The sequence below is a fragment of the Crinia signifera genome, chromosome 9 (genome assembly GCF_055691185.1).
Source record: "Crinia signifera chromosome 9, ASM5569118v1, whole genome shotgun sequence".
NCBI lineage: Eukaryota > Metazoa > Chordata > Amphibia > Anura > Myobatrachidae > Crinia > Crinia signifera.
The window spans coordinates 150,357,196-150,373,548 of record NC_139225.1 but is presented as its reverse complement, the minus strand read 5'-3'; the positions used below and the strand labels follow the sequence as shown (position 1 = coordinate 150,373,548).

At 47.6% G+C, this 16,353-nt stretch overlaps 2 protein-coding genes across 4 annotated transcripts in view; one reads left to right on the top strand and one right to left on the bottom strand.

Moving 5' to 3' along the window:
* Positions 1–318: 318 nt before the first annotated feature.
* SH3BP5L (SH3 binding domain protein 5 like) lies at positions 319–7,587 on the bottom strand. Of its 2 annotated transcripts, none has more exons than XM_083160264.1 (7): positions 7,408–7,587; positions 6,010–6,296; positions 4,289–4,351; positions 4,081–4,209; positions 3,833–3,994; positions 1,373–1,546; positions 319–1,162 (listed from the first exon to the last, which is right to left on the bottom strand). In XM_083160264.1, the coding sequence occupies exons 2-7, from the start codon at positions 6,187–6,189 to the stop codon at positions 749–751; spliced, it is 1,122 nt and encodes a 373-aa protein (XP_083016390.1). In that variant the 5' UTR covers positions 6,190–6,296; positions 7,408–7,587; the 3' UTR covers positions 319–748. The 2 variants fall into 2 exon arrangements, with proteins under 2 accessions (XP_083016390.1, XP_083016389.1); XM_083160263.1 differs by having other exon boundaries at positions 6,010–6,192; positions 7,408–7,586.
* Positions 7,412–16,353, top strand: part of LOC146036320 (uncharacterized) — a 20,144-nt gene continuing 11,202 nt past the window's right edge. For both annotated transcript variants that reach the window (XM_083160266.1, XM_083160265.1), the window contains exon 1: positions 7,412–7,584. The gene's annotated coding sequence lies outside the window, so the exon portion shown is untranslated. The remainder of the gene's footprint in view (positions 7,585–16,353) is intronic.

The following is a 16,353-nucleotide window of genomic DNA, read 5'->3' as shown; positions in this document are numbered from 1 at the left end:
TGCTGCACATCTCCCCCCCCCCATTAATTTTAGCCAGAAAGGAGAGGACGTGACCCTTTCTCAGCCAGTGCGGTGCTACCTGCTCACTCCACTCCAAATCACGGCTAGAGTGCAGCAGCCTTTGGGATAGGTCACTGATCAGGGGCGAGGATGAGGACTAGCAATAGCCCAACTACATTTCAATAAGCCGTATTGATTCACATGCGCTGTCTTATGCTTTGGGCTACAACTCCCTAGTGGACATTACTGGTTCATACCACACCTACCACCAGGGGACAGACCAGGACAACCCCCGATGTAATGATCAGGTACAACTGAGACACTAATACAGATTTATTTAAATAGACATAGTGAGTGCTGCATCAAACAGAGACAGTTCTCATAACAGCAAGACATGTCCTCTGACCTGTTACAGCGTTTCCCTGTCCGAGTCCTGGGCTACCTGTATATATGACCTCCGGCTCCTACCTCCCTAGATCTAGAAGCGTTTCTCCAAACAAGGTTCAGGATTCGCGTGTGTCCGTTTCCGCTCTTCCACAATGACCCAGCGATAGCAGGTGAGACTGCCCACAGCGCGACATCGCTACGCGGATTCCTTCCCTTTTTTCCCCATCACCTTGGAGCCAGTCTGTGATGCATTAAGAGTCCCTTCCTGTCCTGTGGTGTCACCCACATAAAGCTTGATGTGCTAGGTGGTTTGAAAGTTCTACAGTCTTTATCGAGTGTCTAACCCCAAACGTTTCCCCGCTCACAGGCTGACGCTCCTGTGGTGCTTAAAAGCCCCTCCGTTCCCTCGCCCGCCTCCCCTCTCTCTGCCCGTGCCCTCAACCTCTTCCCCCTCTTCTGTGTCCCTCCCATCCAGGCTAGTTACATCGGTCAGACCCCTCAGGTGCTCCACGGAATCGCTTTTCTGCAGGTCGGACGCGATGGTCTGCAGACTGAGGAGGGAGACGGTGTCTGAAGGCGGGCCCATCTCCCCGTCGGTCAGGGGAGTAGGGGCTTCAGCTCCAAGAGGAGGGGCCCTGAGGGTCAGCAGAGGCCCGTGTGTGCGGCGTGCGTGAATCTCCTCGCTGATCAGCTCCAGACTGCGCAGCGTCGCAGAGTATCGGAGCTTGGCCTGTGACACAGAGGCTTCCAGAGAGGTGACCCGGAACTTGTGTTCCTGTAACACAGAAGGGAAAATGAACAGTGACATGCAGGGAGTACCGACCACCGCATGGCTCAACAATGGAGATTTAACAGCTGCAATGATCTATAGGTCGGTTGTGCAGCTTTCCTGGCAATACTATTTACGCCCGAGGCTGATACCATGTCCCCCTGGGACTATGTAACTCTCCCACCCTAGAACGTGCAGTGTCCGAGCATCAGTCACCTCTAAGACGCTGTTGAACTGAACCTTCAGCTCGAAGTACGGTCGGCTCTTCATGATAACTCGCTTCAAGCTCTTCTGCAATGTCTGCACCTTGGCTTCGGCTTGGTGGCACTGGCGGGTCACCCGCTGGTGCTCAAACTCGCTGCTCAGCCGCTCCTCTTCAGCCTCGTTCACCTGTCGCCAGAAGAGAGTGGGCAAGGGAGGGGGGTCATTAAGATATAAAGCTTTATCCCGCTCTCCCCAGTAAGAATAGACTTTGGGTCAGTGTTCTAGAGATTGTAACAGGGGTTGTCTGGTGCACTCTGGTTCTATACAGACAGATTACATGACAGTGAGAGCAGCAGTTATTAGCTTCAGCTCAGCATGGATCCATGCAGGGACCGGAGCCGGCCCACATGGGGGTTGTCCTTAATGACATCACACAGACATTACTAGAGATTCCCCGCTACAGCGCGGGAGAGCTCCTGTAGGTTACAGTATGAATGGTCAACAGGAAGAAGGTCGACGCGTGTTATTTATTGTCTATGTCTACATGGACGCCGTTTTGGTGTACCACGTCCACTCGCCATGCTTCGGGCGCTCGGCCCACCATTATAATAATATAACTCTACGCCCACTGGGATGGTAAAGTACGACCAGGCCATCATTTTTCATGAAAAACTCATGTTGACCATTTTCCATGTCGACCTTTTGACTGTCGACCTAGCACCGTTTAGTTCTGCTTGTAGGGACTGTGGGGTCCAGGACTGAACCAATGTCCCAATCGCTGACCCGGACAAGGAACAATGTCCATCTTGTAGCTCTTATTTCTATATGGAATTATAGGGAAACCAATGCCGTAGCAATCTTCCCCCCAGAGCAGAAGCAATGTGTGCCGGGTCCCTGCATGGCGTTGGGTGTTGATCAATCAGGACAGGCTATGGCAGTGTGCGGTAAGCAACTTCTGAAACAGAGCTATTGTGGCACTAGTTTAAGATTCATTTGCCAGACGCCCTGTCTGGTGGTGTATGCTGGAAAGGAAGGCCCAGCCTCGGCCCCCGGCCTAACCTCACCTCCTCCCCATGCACCCCCCCCCTCTCTGGTCCACCCCTCAGCTGCATCCCCAACCAAGCTTCCCAGTAGATCGGGACCAAAAAAACTTGCTGAATATGGGAAAAATGGCCTGCTCAGGTCCTGCTGCTAACCTGTAACTATGATGGCGCCGCTGATGGCTGCCTAGGAACTGTGCACTCAGCCATATGTAACTCCCATGTCTCCCCTGTCTAGTACATTGTACAGCAATCTATATCTGTACGGTCTCTGCTTATACTGTTACCTACCTGGCTGCTGCAGTGACCAGTGGTGCCGCTGATGGCTGCTAGGCGCTGTGCAGCTCGGCGGGTATGTGTTCCCTGTGTGATACTGTACTGTCTCTGCTTATACTGTTACCTACCTGGCTGCTGCAGTGACCAGTGGCGCCGCTGATGGCTGCTAGGCGCTGTGCAGCTCGGCGGGTATGTGTTCCCTGTGTGATACTGTACTGTCTCTGCTTATATTGTTACCTACCTGGCTGCTGCAGTGACCAGTGGCGCCTCTGATGGCTGCCTATGCGCTGTGCAGCTCGGCGGGTATTTGTTCCCTGTGTGATACTGTACTGTGTTTGTTATATTGTTACCTACCTGGCTGCTGCAGTGACCAGTGGCGCCGCTGATGGCTGCATAGGTGCTGTGCAGCTCGGCGGGTATGTGTTCCCAGTGTGATAACTGTTCTGTCCCTGCTTATCTTGTTACCTACCTGGCTGCTGCAACAACCAGTGGCACCGCTGATGGCTGCATAGGCGCTGTACAGCTCGGCAGGTACATTTTTCCCTACGTCTATAACCCCCAGGGTACATCTAGCGTATACCTGTATTTGTTATGTATATCTGTACTGTTACCGTCTAATTGTACCTAATTGGCTGTTGCACAGCAATCCAAATCCAATTTCTAGTGACGCAAGTATACCTGGCCAATAAAGCCGATTCTGAGTTCCTAATCCAGCTCTGATTGGGTGGATTGATTTTATACTAAGTGACGTATTATTACATCATTTAGCCACTGGGTGCGCTGTCTCATCGCAGTCTATATACATTTTCTTGACTTCAGCCAAAATAAGAACAGACTGACCTCTCACCTCTGTCCCCCTTCTCCTCCCCCCTCCCCCCGCTATGTAATTTTCCAGTAATACTGTTTTTATCTCTGTACTGAGTGACTTCTATTATTTATATAGACTCTTCCTTGGAGCTATACAGAGCATTGATCTTTTTTGTTGCATGGACAACTATAAATAAAGAATACATTATGGCAGAGACTGGCAGACTCCAATTACTAATGATAAATATGCAGAATGATTGATGCCGCTATATTTCCAGTTACTGCTGAATGACAATGAAGGACTGAGGAAGGGCCCTATTTGTATACAGTGTATATTGCCCCCTCTTACTTTGCAGGTGGCATGGTTAAGCATCTCCTGCCATGTTGGGTCCAGTCTGTTCTTGTCCGCAGTAACTCCTTGCTCCGCTACAAAGACCATCTCCCTGGCCGCGGCATGCATGCTGACCGCCCTCTCGTACCGCAGTGCCGCGCTGTGCGTGTCCTGCTGAGCCTGCAGGCAGAGATGAAGTGAGCGGTGAGATAGACCGTTATACATGGGGGAATTAAGCATTGTTTTATTGATAATTACACATTTACCTCCTTGGCCAGCCTTCTAGCCTCATAGTATGGCCGGGCTTTTTCGATACAGGCTCCAAGCTGCGTGGTCAGAGCGTTTAGGCGCCTGGCAGACTCGGACAGGATACGGCGGTAGGCTGTGCGGGCATCCTGCAGGGGGCGGTATGTAATGGGTGAGAGTTCCCTAGCAGAAGAGAACAGTGGGAGAGAAGACTGACACCACACTTACATCCAACTGTAGCTCCAGCTGGTTAATCTCCTCGCTGGCCTGGTTCAGACGTTCCAGTTCCTCCTGAATGACATCCGGGCCGGTGTGGAGAGGGGAAGAGACCGGGGGAAGGAGAGAGAACAGATGACACACATATGACATCTCCGGCATCTGGCAGTATATAGTATACATTAAATAAGACACCACACGTAAAAATAACTAAAAAGCCTGAAATAACATGAGATAGTGTTCCCTCTAGGATTTCGTGCGGCCAGGGCACCGGGGGGCGGACCGGGCCCGCCGACATCACAGCTGTGGGCGTGCCCGAGCTACCGACGTCACAAAAGGGGCGGGCCCGGCCACCGCCGTCACCAAAGGGGGTGGGCCTGCCGGAGTCGCTGTGCTGCCAGGAAAGCACCGGGCATCGCCGTCTACGGCGGCACTGGGCTTCCCCGTGAGGTGTGTCGGGCAGAGACACCAGGCTGTTTTAGCGGGGCGCTGCTAGAGGGGCAGGGCGCATTTTGCCCTTTAAAAATTGGGCAGGGCGCAGCGCCCCGCTAAAACAGCCTAGCAGGAACACTAGGAGAAGTTGTAAATAAAATAAAAATAGAAAAAAACTCAAAATTATACTAACCACAATCCTTACATTAAACCACAGGCTGCTCCCACTACAAATAATATTGTTATACACGAATGCTACTTCTACTCTTTCTGACAAATTCCTTCTTAGATGGACAAAACTATGTGCACTGCAGGTGGGGCAGATGTTACTTGTGCAGAGAGAATTAGATTTGGGTGGGGTTTTACTTCTATATTGCAGTGTAAAAATAAAACAGTCAGTATTTACCCTGCACAGAAACAAAATAACTCACCCAAATCTAATTCTCTCCGCACATTTTACATCTGCCCCCTGCAGTGCACATAGTTTTTCCATCTAAGAAGGATTTTGTCAGATAGAGTGAACTAGAATAAGTTACGCTAGTGTTCAGCCTAGCTTGCTGCATCTTTCCTCTTTCCTGCCTGCGGTGTTGTGCTCTGCTGTGGTGCATCTAGCACAGTGTGGTCAGTAGTTCAGCACTGATATGCAGACTAGACCTATTCCTCTACAGGGCCTATACCTCTGAAGATGCAGAGCAGCTATGTAGCATCCAAGTTTCCCAAGCCACTCACAGAAAGGAGTATCGCATTACTGCCGGTGCGCGGAAACAGACAAGCGGCAATAGAACCGGCTGCATTAATGCATCAGGGAACCCACCGGAACAGAAGAACATTGGGGAGGTGGTAAGCAGAAACGTTAGCTTACAGTATTACCTTCATTACAATCTTATTTCCTCTCTTCTTCATAGCCCGTTATTATTATAATTACTGGCTGCACTAATGCGATGTGTAATAAGTGTCAGCACACTAAGGTGCAGTACTGTGCTACAGGGTGTGGTCACGTATAACAGATAACATTGGGCAGTGCCCTGCTGGTGCCCGCTCTGTTAGGGAGACCCAGCCCATAGCAGCCAGTCCTGAATAAGATGTATAGGACATGGGCACAGCTAGCGGCCACAAAAACAGCACCTGTACCAGTGTCGCAACATGCGTGACATCAGCAGTGGGAACCTGGTCACCGGAACCAACAGGTTGTAGAGTATGGAATCGCAGCAGCACGGATATTCTGCATCATGCAATGATGCTCTATTATTGGGGCCATATGAACTGGCACAATGCCCTTAGGGACACACTTGCATCCGTACCTGTATCCTGGGGTCCAGCTCTTCCTCTGCCTCTCCCTCATCTGTCTTAGTCTCACCGCTGCTCTCAATCTGTTTCTTTGGGTCGGAGGCGCGATCTTCTTGCCCCAACTCCTGGTGGATGGTTTTGTCACTCTCGGCCCCCGGAGTTGGAAGCCTCTCCTCACAAGGGGGACCTTCCATGACCTACATGATAGTACGGGTCAGATGTGCATGTACCGCCAGGCTTATTCAGCTACGGAACATGGGAAATGTACAAGCAAAACCACGCAGCTCACCTTGCAATGAACCTAGCACAAAAACAGAGCAAAGAGTGTTAATGACAGGTTTCAGTAGGTGAGGAGCCCACCGAGCAGGTCTTTCTTCTCCTCGCGATGACCCTGGTTGTCACTAGCAACCAAAGAAGGAGCCCAGCTCCGCAGCAATGGCTGCCTATGTCTGAGATCACAGTGTAATAAGATCTGGAATGTTAGACACTGCGGTCATCTGACTGATCCCTTGAGGGCCCCATCCACTTATGCGACAAGCATTTTTAATGCGATTCTGACTAATTGACGCATCAAGTGTCACATCGCATGGCCTTTTCCGCAAGTACGTTGCAAAGCGCATTCCCTGTGCCTCACATCGCAGCTAGGGCTGCCATGATTATTTATTGCAGCCCTGGCTGGGATTGCTTACGATACATCGTAAAAAGGGCCGATGTATTGCTGCCAGGGGAGTTGGTGGGATGCCGCGTGTGATACCTCCCACTAGTGGATTTACCTGCATCTATCCAGCTGCAGAGAGAGCTTTTACCTGAGCAACCACAGACCAGCATATGGCAAAAGCCATGCTGAAACTTGTAGTTCCTCAGGTTTACCACCGTTGTAAATACTCTGTTGGCAATATACAGGCGGTCAAACTAGCAGGCATGCTGGCACTTGTAGTCCCACACACTTACCTCTGATGTAAGCACTTTACAGATATAAATAAATACTGGTGGAGGCACTAGCAGGCATGCTGGGACTTGCAGTTCCACACACTAACCTCCGATGTAAGCACTTCACAGATATACCTATATACTGGCAAAGGCACTAGCAGGCATGCTGGAACTTGCAGTTCCACTTGTTACAGACTTATGAATGCATTCTATAGATATAGCCCTATGCTAGCAGTGGCATTAGCAGGCATGCTGGGACTTGTAGTACCAATAGGTACCCACATTAGTAACCACAACGCACTGACACTGGTAACAGCAAGCATGCTGAGACTTGTAGTCCCACAAGTGGCCGCCCTGTAAGAACTCAGTGGATGCTACATCCCTATCCCAGCAATGGCACTAGCAGGCATGCTGGGACTTGTAGTCCACACAACAGCTGTGTGACAGCAGAGGCCCAGGGGACGGGACACGGGGGCACCCACCTGCACGGGGCTCTCTATGGCATCATGAAATAGAGACCTCCCGAGGTGACGTCACGGGCCACGGGGGTGACGTCACGACGAACCTCCCCGCGCTGCCCCGTTGTTACAGCCCAGTTGCCTGGATGTAGGCAGCGCCCGGCGGCACCGGAACCGGAACCGGAAGCCGGGGATTAGCAGGTGGGCGGGGTGCCCCGAGCCTTCTGTCATTTGTACACAAACATGGCGGCGGCCGGCAGCAGCTTGTTGTACAGGAGACCTGTGCGGCCCACTGACAGGGGACAGGCCGATGTTACCATGGTGACACCGCCAGGGACTCCTGTATGCGTCTCTCTCTCTCACACAGGAAAGCTTCTCACAGGGGTCTTATATACAGGGGAGCCGCCTACAGGGGTCTTATATACAGGGGAGACTCCTATAGGGGTCTTATATACAGGGAAGCCTCCTATAGGGGTCTTATATACAGGGCAGACTCCTATAGGTGTATTATATACAGGGGAGACTCCTATGGGTCTTATATACAGGGGAGCCTCCTATAGGGGTCTTATATACAGGGAAGTCTCACAGCGGTTTTATATACAGGGAAGCCTTCCATGGGGGTCTTATATACATGGAAGCCTCCTATAGGTGTATCCTACACAGGGAGTAATCCTATAGAGGCCTTATATACATGAAAGCCTCCTATAGGTGTCTTATATACAGGGAAGCATCCTATAGATGACTTATGTACAGGGAGGCCTCCTATAGGGGTCTTATATACAGGGGAAACCTCCTATAGGGGTCTTATATACAGGGAAGTCTCATGGGGGTCTTATATACAGGGAAGCCTCCCATAGGGGTCTTATATACATAGAAGTCTCCTATAGGTGTATCCTACACAGGGAAGCATCCTATAGAGGCCTTATATACATGGAAGCCTCCTATAGGTGTTTTATATACAGGGAAGTCTCCTATAAGTGTATACTACACAGGGAAGCCTCATATGGGGGTCTTATGTACAGGAAAGCCTCCTATAGGTATAACCTACACAGGGAAGCCTCATATAGGTGTTGTATATACAGGGAAGCCTCCTATAGGGGTATCCTACACAGGGAAGCCTGCTATAGGTGTATCCTACACAGGGAAGCCTCGTATAGGGGTATTGTATACAGGGAAGTCTCCTATATGGGTATCTTACACCGCAAAGCCTCCTATAGGTGTATCCTACAAAGGGAAGCCTCATATATGGGTGTTATATTCAGGGAAGTCTCCTATAGGGGTATCCTACAAAGGGAAGCCTCCTATAGGTGTATCCTACAAAGGGAAGCCTCATATAGGGGTGTTATATTCAGGGAAGTCTCCTATATGTGTATCCTACAAAGGGAAGCCTCCTATAGGTGTATCCTACAAAGGGAAGCCTCATATAGGGGTGTTATATTCAGGGAAGTCTCCTATAGGTGTATCCTACACAGGGAAGTCTCCTATAGGTGTCTTATATACAGGGAAGCCTCCTATAGGTGTAGTATCATAGAATTTTACGGGATGCAGTTTAAATCCCGGCGGTCGGGATCCCGGCGTTCAAAATCCCGACGCCGGAATCCCGAATGCCGAAATCCCGACACTTTCTCCCCCCGTGGGTGTCCACGACACCCTCGGAGGGAGAATAAATTAGTGTGCCGAGCGTAGCGAGGCACCGGGCTCGCTGCGCTCTCCATGCGATCCACGTCCCCCCCTTGTCGGGATTTCGGCGTTCGGGATTCCGGCGTCGGGATTTTGAACGCCGGCTTTTCATGCCGAATCCAATTTGACGGCAGATAAGAACCATTTGGCCCATCTAGTCTGCCCCTTTTTTTACCCTTCAGGTAATCTCAACCCTTTTTAATCCTTATTTCTTTGTAAGGATATCAATATGCTTATCCCAAGCATGTTTAAATTGTTCTACTGTCTTAGCCTCTACTACCTCTGATGGGAGGATATTCCTTTTATCCACTACCCTTTCTGTGAAGTAATTTTTTCTAACATTTCCCCTGAACCTACCTCCCTCCAGTTTCAGTGCATGTCCTCGTGTTCTATTACTTCTTTTCCTTTGAAGAAAATTTCCCTCCTGTACTATGTTAAAACCCTTCCCTGTGTATCCTACACAGGGAAGTCTTCTTTAGGTGTATCCTACACAGGGAAGCCTCCTATAGGTGTATCCTACACAGGGAAGCTTCCTATAGGGAACTTATACACAGGGAAGCCACCTATAGGTGTATCCTACACAGGGAAGCTTCCTATAGGGAACTTATACACAGGGAAGCCACCTATAGGTGTATCCTACACAGGGAAGCCTCCTATAAGTGTCTTATATACAGGGAAGCCTCCTATAGGTGTATCCTACACAGGGAAGACTCCTATAGGGGTTTTATATACAGGAAAGCTTCCTATAGGTGTATTCTACACAGGGAAGCCTCCTATAGGTGTTTCCTACACAGGGACGCCTCATATAGGTGTATCCTACACAGTGAAGTCTCCTTTAGGGTTCTTATATACAAAGAAGCCTCCTATAGGTTTATCCTACATAGGGAAGCCTCACATATGGGTCTTATATACAGGGAAGTCTCCTATATGTGTATCCTACACAGGGAAGCCTCCTATAGGGGTTTTATACACAGGGAGGCCTCCTATAGGGGTCTTATACACAGGGAAGCCTCCTATAGGGGCCGTATACACAGAAAAGCCTCCTATAGGTCTATCGTACACAGGGAAGCATCCTATAGGGGTCTTATATACAGGGTAGTCTACTATAGGTGTATCATACACAGGGAAGCCTCCTATAGGTGTATCCTACACAGAAAAGCCTCATATAGGGGTTTATATACAGGGAAGTCTCCTATAGGGGTATCCTACACCGGGAAGCCTTCTATAGGCGTATCCTACACAGGGAAGTCTCCTTTAGGGGTCTTATATACAGGAAAGCCTCCTATAGGTGTATCCCACACAGGGAAGCCTCCTATAGGGGTCGTATACACAGGGAAGCCTCCTATAGGTGTATCCTACACAGGGAAGCCTCCTATAGGGGTCTTATACACAGGGAAGCCTCCTATAGGTGTATTCTACACAGGGAAGCCTCCAATAGGGGTTTTATATACAGGGAAGCCTCCTATAGGTGTATCCTATACAGGGAAGCCTCCTATAGGGGTCTTATACACAGGGAAGCCTCCTATAGGGGTCTTATACACAGGGAAGCCTCCTATAGGTGTATCCTACACAGGGAAGCCTCCAATAGGGGTTTTATATACAGGTAAGCATCCTATAGGGGTATCCTACACAAGGAAGCCTCCTAATGGGGTGATGTCATAATAGGCACCAACCAGAGAATGCCTCATTTCTGTACACTGAGGCGGGAGAGGATGGAGCGAATTACTTTCCTCCTCTTATTTGTGGCCTATCTAATTACAGATGTTGCACATGGAGGCGAAACATCAGGTACATTTATTACTTTACTTCTTCTTATCTGCCCACATGTTATATTTATTTCACGCACGTATATATATATATATATATATATTCCAACACAAAATCTCCAAAATTGCGCTATTATATTCAAAACTCTATATCGGTCGCTGTTGACACTCAATCCCCTACTAGCTGGGACTGCGAACACCTTCACTATACCAAACAATAGTGTCTTCAGCGCCCTATTCTTGCAATGTCCATATAATTAGTACAATAAAACAATAATAAAATCAATAATAATAAGATCAAAAAATTCTTTCAGAGTAGTTCTTTTGAAGAAAATTTCTTTTTATTTTGAAAACCGATCAATACCCAACGCGTTTCGCCTCCATAAGAAGCTTCATCAGGGGTTTGTGATCTTTTATTTGGAATAAAGTTCGTATAGCATTTTATGCCCTTCAAGGTCAGGTCAAATTCGATTGTGGACAGATAAAAATATCCATGAAGGTCCGATAGATTTTTGGACCAAAAGATAGAACCTTATTCAAATAATATATAACATAAAATGAAGTTATAATTTTCTTTGGAAGAACATCTATAAGAATGTGGTGGAATTTCTCCTAGAATTTAAATGGAAGCACATTCAATGGTAAATGTAACCATCCTAGATCCACAGGTTGATTAAATCCACAGATAATTTTCATAAATCAAAGGTTTCTGGGTTTAGTCACCATAAAAGTTTTTGAATAAGTCCCTCAGGTGTGGGGATGTGTGCTCTCCTAGGGATCCACCTGACCTGTCTCCTTAGTGGCTGCATAACCCCTCCAATAGGCCAGCTGCAGTGATTGGGGCAGCATTAGGAGACCAGTAAGTCACCACTTACCACACCACCTCCAGCCCATCAGTCACCTGCGCCCTCAGGCAAGCGGAGGGAGACTGAATCCTCGGGGCGCTCCAGACAGGCGGGCGGGAGAGAGCAGCAAGAGAGGCGGGCGGGACAGCGTGTCTCGGCGGGTGGCGGGCACGGGAGTCACCATGGATGCGCACTGACACTGACATCAGGTGCATCCATGGAGTAGGAGGCCAAGGGGCGGTCGCAGGAAATACATCATCCCTGCCGCCGCGGAAACAGAGATTGCAGATAATCTCTGTGCTGCAGCCTGCGCCCGGCGTTGAACTTCCGGAACGCCGTTCCTGGTAAGGTCATTTTTCAACTGAACTTCAGGAACAGCGTTCCGGACCGTTCCGCCACAAATATAGCCATATATATATATATATATATATATATATATATATATATATATATATATATATATAATGTAGATAGATAGATGTAGATACAACACATGTGAGATAAAAATACATACAACATAAGATAGATACAGCATATAGATACAGTAGATACAGCGTGTATGGGTACAGAATTTATACAGAATACATACATTATATACACACACAGATATATATTATATATACAGTATATTTCTTCTTATACACATTGCATTTATCTTACATATATAATGTATCTATCTATCTATACACACACACATATATATATCTATATATATATATAAATAAAGTTTTCCACACCAGAAGATATGGAAGCAGAGCACTCTCCTTAAATCACAGTTCAGCCATGTGATAAAAAAGAAAAAGTTTTTAATTCCAGCTGGGTCAACACAGCATATAGCAATCAGAGTATACAAGCCCCGACGTTTCGGTCCAACAAGGACCTTTATCAAGGAGCCTACAGGTATACAAGAAATACATACAGTTGGTACATGTAACGCTGAAGCAAAAAACATGTACACATATATAGGTAGAGGCATAGTTACGTTTTTCAATGAAACATCATGTAGTCAGCGGCGCAGGAACAGCCTGGACAAGGGCAGGGTCAGCCAGCTGATCTGACTGCCCTCCCGTCCGGCTATTTATACCATAGGAGTGGGGTATGGAGCTGGGAGGCGCCGCAGACTCTGGTCTGTGAGGCGCTATCGTACTTCCGGTGAAACCGGAAGTGCGTCTGCCGGAAGCCGGCGCTGGAACGCAGCTCTGGAGCGCACAGTTTCCGGGGGTATGCCGGGGCTATGCGTAACTAAGGTTACAATCTGTTAGGCGCACGGTGTGGTCATGGCAACGAGGGATACCTGGGCTGGAGCCATAGTATGTCAATAGTATTAAGTTTATATGGCCGTGCTAACGTTAAAAAACGAGGTATAAAGCCGGGCGGATTTAACTGCAGTAACCAGGGTAAATGGAAAGCGTGTACAGCGGGTAGTGGTTGGGATTAGTGAGAGGAATTTAGCTTAGATTGTGATGCATTAAAAGGTCCCCAGGCGTGATTAGGTTAATTGAACACCGAGATGCGTGTTAGAAGGGTAGTGAATATAAGGGTTCTTGAGTGTCCACCGAGGGGTGGGGGGTTATGTGCATAGCCCGTGTTGTGCACGGGGTGTGCCTAAGTGGTGTAGCGGAGAGACTGACACCAAGTTTAGAGATATGGTGGGGAGTGAAGCGAGGGTGATGCAGATAGATGGAGGTTCGTGGGGGAGTGGTGAGTGGCTATATAGGGTATCAATACAGTCTGTACATGTCTCTTAAGGTCAGTGCTGTCTTTACATAGAGAGCACCAATAGATATGGTAATATAAATGTCATGACAACAGCATTTTAGAAAAAGGGGGTACATACAAACTATACACAGAGTACAGAAAAGTACAAAAAAAATATATAGAAAAAATACAAAAAATGCAACAGAATTACCCAACTGAAACACCCCACAAAAGCACAAAACGAGCCAGAGTGGGAGGATCATTAACGGGTGCGCATATAGATAATAATATCAGTAGTAATGTCACAGGTATGGAACATGTCATTCATCAATCGGACAATTACCCAGAGAATCAAGTCTAGATAATGCATAAAAAGCAAAAAGAGAAAGGTTTATGGGGTTCATTTCAAAAAGATGGAAAGGGGGTTGTTCTCATTGAGTCCTTTAGGGGCGAGTGTGTCCAATCGATAGATCCACCTGCTTTCCAGTTTCCTCAGTGCCAGTCCACGGTCGCCTCCACGTAGGGGTGGGGGTACCCAGTCGATGATGCGGCAACGGAGACTGGAGTTCTGATGTCCTGCTGCCAGGAAATGGCGGGGAACAGGGAGTTCAGCTTTTTTTGTCTCAAGGGCAGCTCTGATCGAGTTGCGGTGATTCGCCATCCTTTCCCGGAATTTGCGTGTCGTCATGCCGACATAGGCAAGCCCGCAAGGGCAGTAGAGGAGGTAGATCACGTGATCCATTTGACAATGTAGGCGGTACCTTATTTTGGTAGGTTTGCCTGTATGGGGGTGTGGGAAAGTTGAGCCTGGGGTAAGGCTGTTGCAAGTTGTGCAGCCGGCACAGCGGAAGCAGCCCGGTCGTTTTGAATGAAGCCACGTAATATTTGTGTCGACTTGTGGACTTGTAGTGGGTCGCATGAGGAGTTCTTTAAGGTTGGGTCCCTTCTTGTAGGCTACCATCGGTGGGCCATAATGTTGCAGTTTGAGGGACTGGTCAGACGCCAGGATAGGCCAATGTTTCCTGAGGCTAGTCTGGACTTTGGGTGAGGTGTGGTCGTATTTATTAACAAAAACCATCCTTGGTGGTTTTGGGGTCTGAGTCTCAGAATCGGAGGGGTTCATCTTCTTCTTTGCCTTAGATAGGCATCGCTTGAGGGTGGTCTCGGAGTATCCCCGCTGTTTAAAACGGTCCGTCATTTCGCCCAGTTGGGTGTCCATTATTGCGTCATCTGTATTGTTGCGCATAACTCTCATATATTGTGAGATTGGAAGGTGTTCTTTCAGGGTTGGTGGGTGCTGACTTGTAGTAAGGAGAAGGGTGTTCCTATCAGACCCCAAAACCACCAAGATTACATTTATCTTACATAAATAATATATCTATCTATACACACACAAATATATATAGATAGATAGATAGATAGATAGATAGATAGATAGATAGATATGTATATAGATATATATATCTATATATATATATGTGTGTGTTATGTAGCACCATTCATGCTCTCATATGTGACATCATAGTGGGGTGATGTCATAATAGACAACACACAGAGAATGCCTCATATAGAATGTAGTGACATCATAATGATGTGATGTCATAATAGACACCAAACATAGGATGCCTCATTTCTGTACACTGAGGCGAGAGAGGATGGAGCGAATTACTTTCCTCCTTTTATTTGTGGCCTATCTAATTACAGATATTGCACATGGAGGCGAAACATCAGGTACATTTATTACTTTACTTCTTCTTATCTGCCCACATATTATATTTATTTCACGCACGTATATATATATATATATATATATATATATATATATATTCCAACACAAAATCTCCAAAATTGCGCTATTATATTCAAAACTCTATATCGGTCGCTGTTGACACTCAATCCCCTACTAGCTGGGACTGCGAACACCTTCACTATACCAAACAATAGTGTCTTCAGCGCCCTATTCTTGCAATGTCCATATAATTAGTACAATAAAACAATAATAAAATCAATAATAATAAGATCAAAAAATTCTTTCAGAGTAGTTCTTTTGAAGAAAATTTCTTTTTATTTTGAAAACCGATCAATACCCAACGCGTTTCGCCTCCATAAGAAGCTTCATCAGGGGTTTGTGATCTTTTATTTGGAATAAAGTTCGTATAGCATTTTATGCCCTTCAAGGTCAGGTCAAATTCGATTGTGGACAGATAAAAATATCCATGAAGGTCCGATAGATTTTTGGACCAAAAGATAGAACCTTATTCAAATAATATATAACATAAAATGAAGTTATAATTTTCTTTGGAAGAACATCTATAAGAATGCGGTGGAATTTCTCCTAGAATTTAAATGGAAGCACATTCAATGGTAAATGTAACCATCCTAGATCCACAGGTTGATTAAATCCACAGATAATTTTCATAAACCAAAGGTTTCTGGGTTTAGTCACCATAAAAGTTTTTGAATAAGTCCCTCAGGTGTGGGGATGTGTGCTCTCCTAGGGATCCACCTGATCTGTCTCCTTAGTGGCTGCATAACCCCTCCAATAGGCCAGCTGCAGTGATTGGGGCAGCATTAGGAGACCAGTAAGTCACCACTTACCACACCACCTCCAGCCCATCAGTCACCTGCGCCCTCAGGCAAGCGGAGGGAGACTAAATCCTCGGGGCGCTCCAGACAGGCGGGCGGAAGAGAGCAGCAAGAGAGGCGGGCGGGACAGCGTGTCTCGGCGGGTGGCGGGCACGGGAGTCACCATGGATGCGCACTGACACTGACATCAGGTGCATCCATGGAGTAGGAGGCCAAGGGGCGGTCGCAGGAAATACATCATCCCTGCCGCCGCGGAAACAGAGATTGCAGATAATCTCTGTGCTGCAGCCTGCGCCCGGCGTTGAACTTCCGGAACGCCGTTCCTGGTAAGGTCATTTTTCAACTGAACTTCAGGAACAGCGTTCCGGACCGTTCCGCCACAAATATAGCCATAT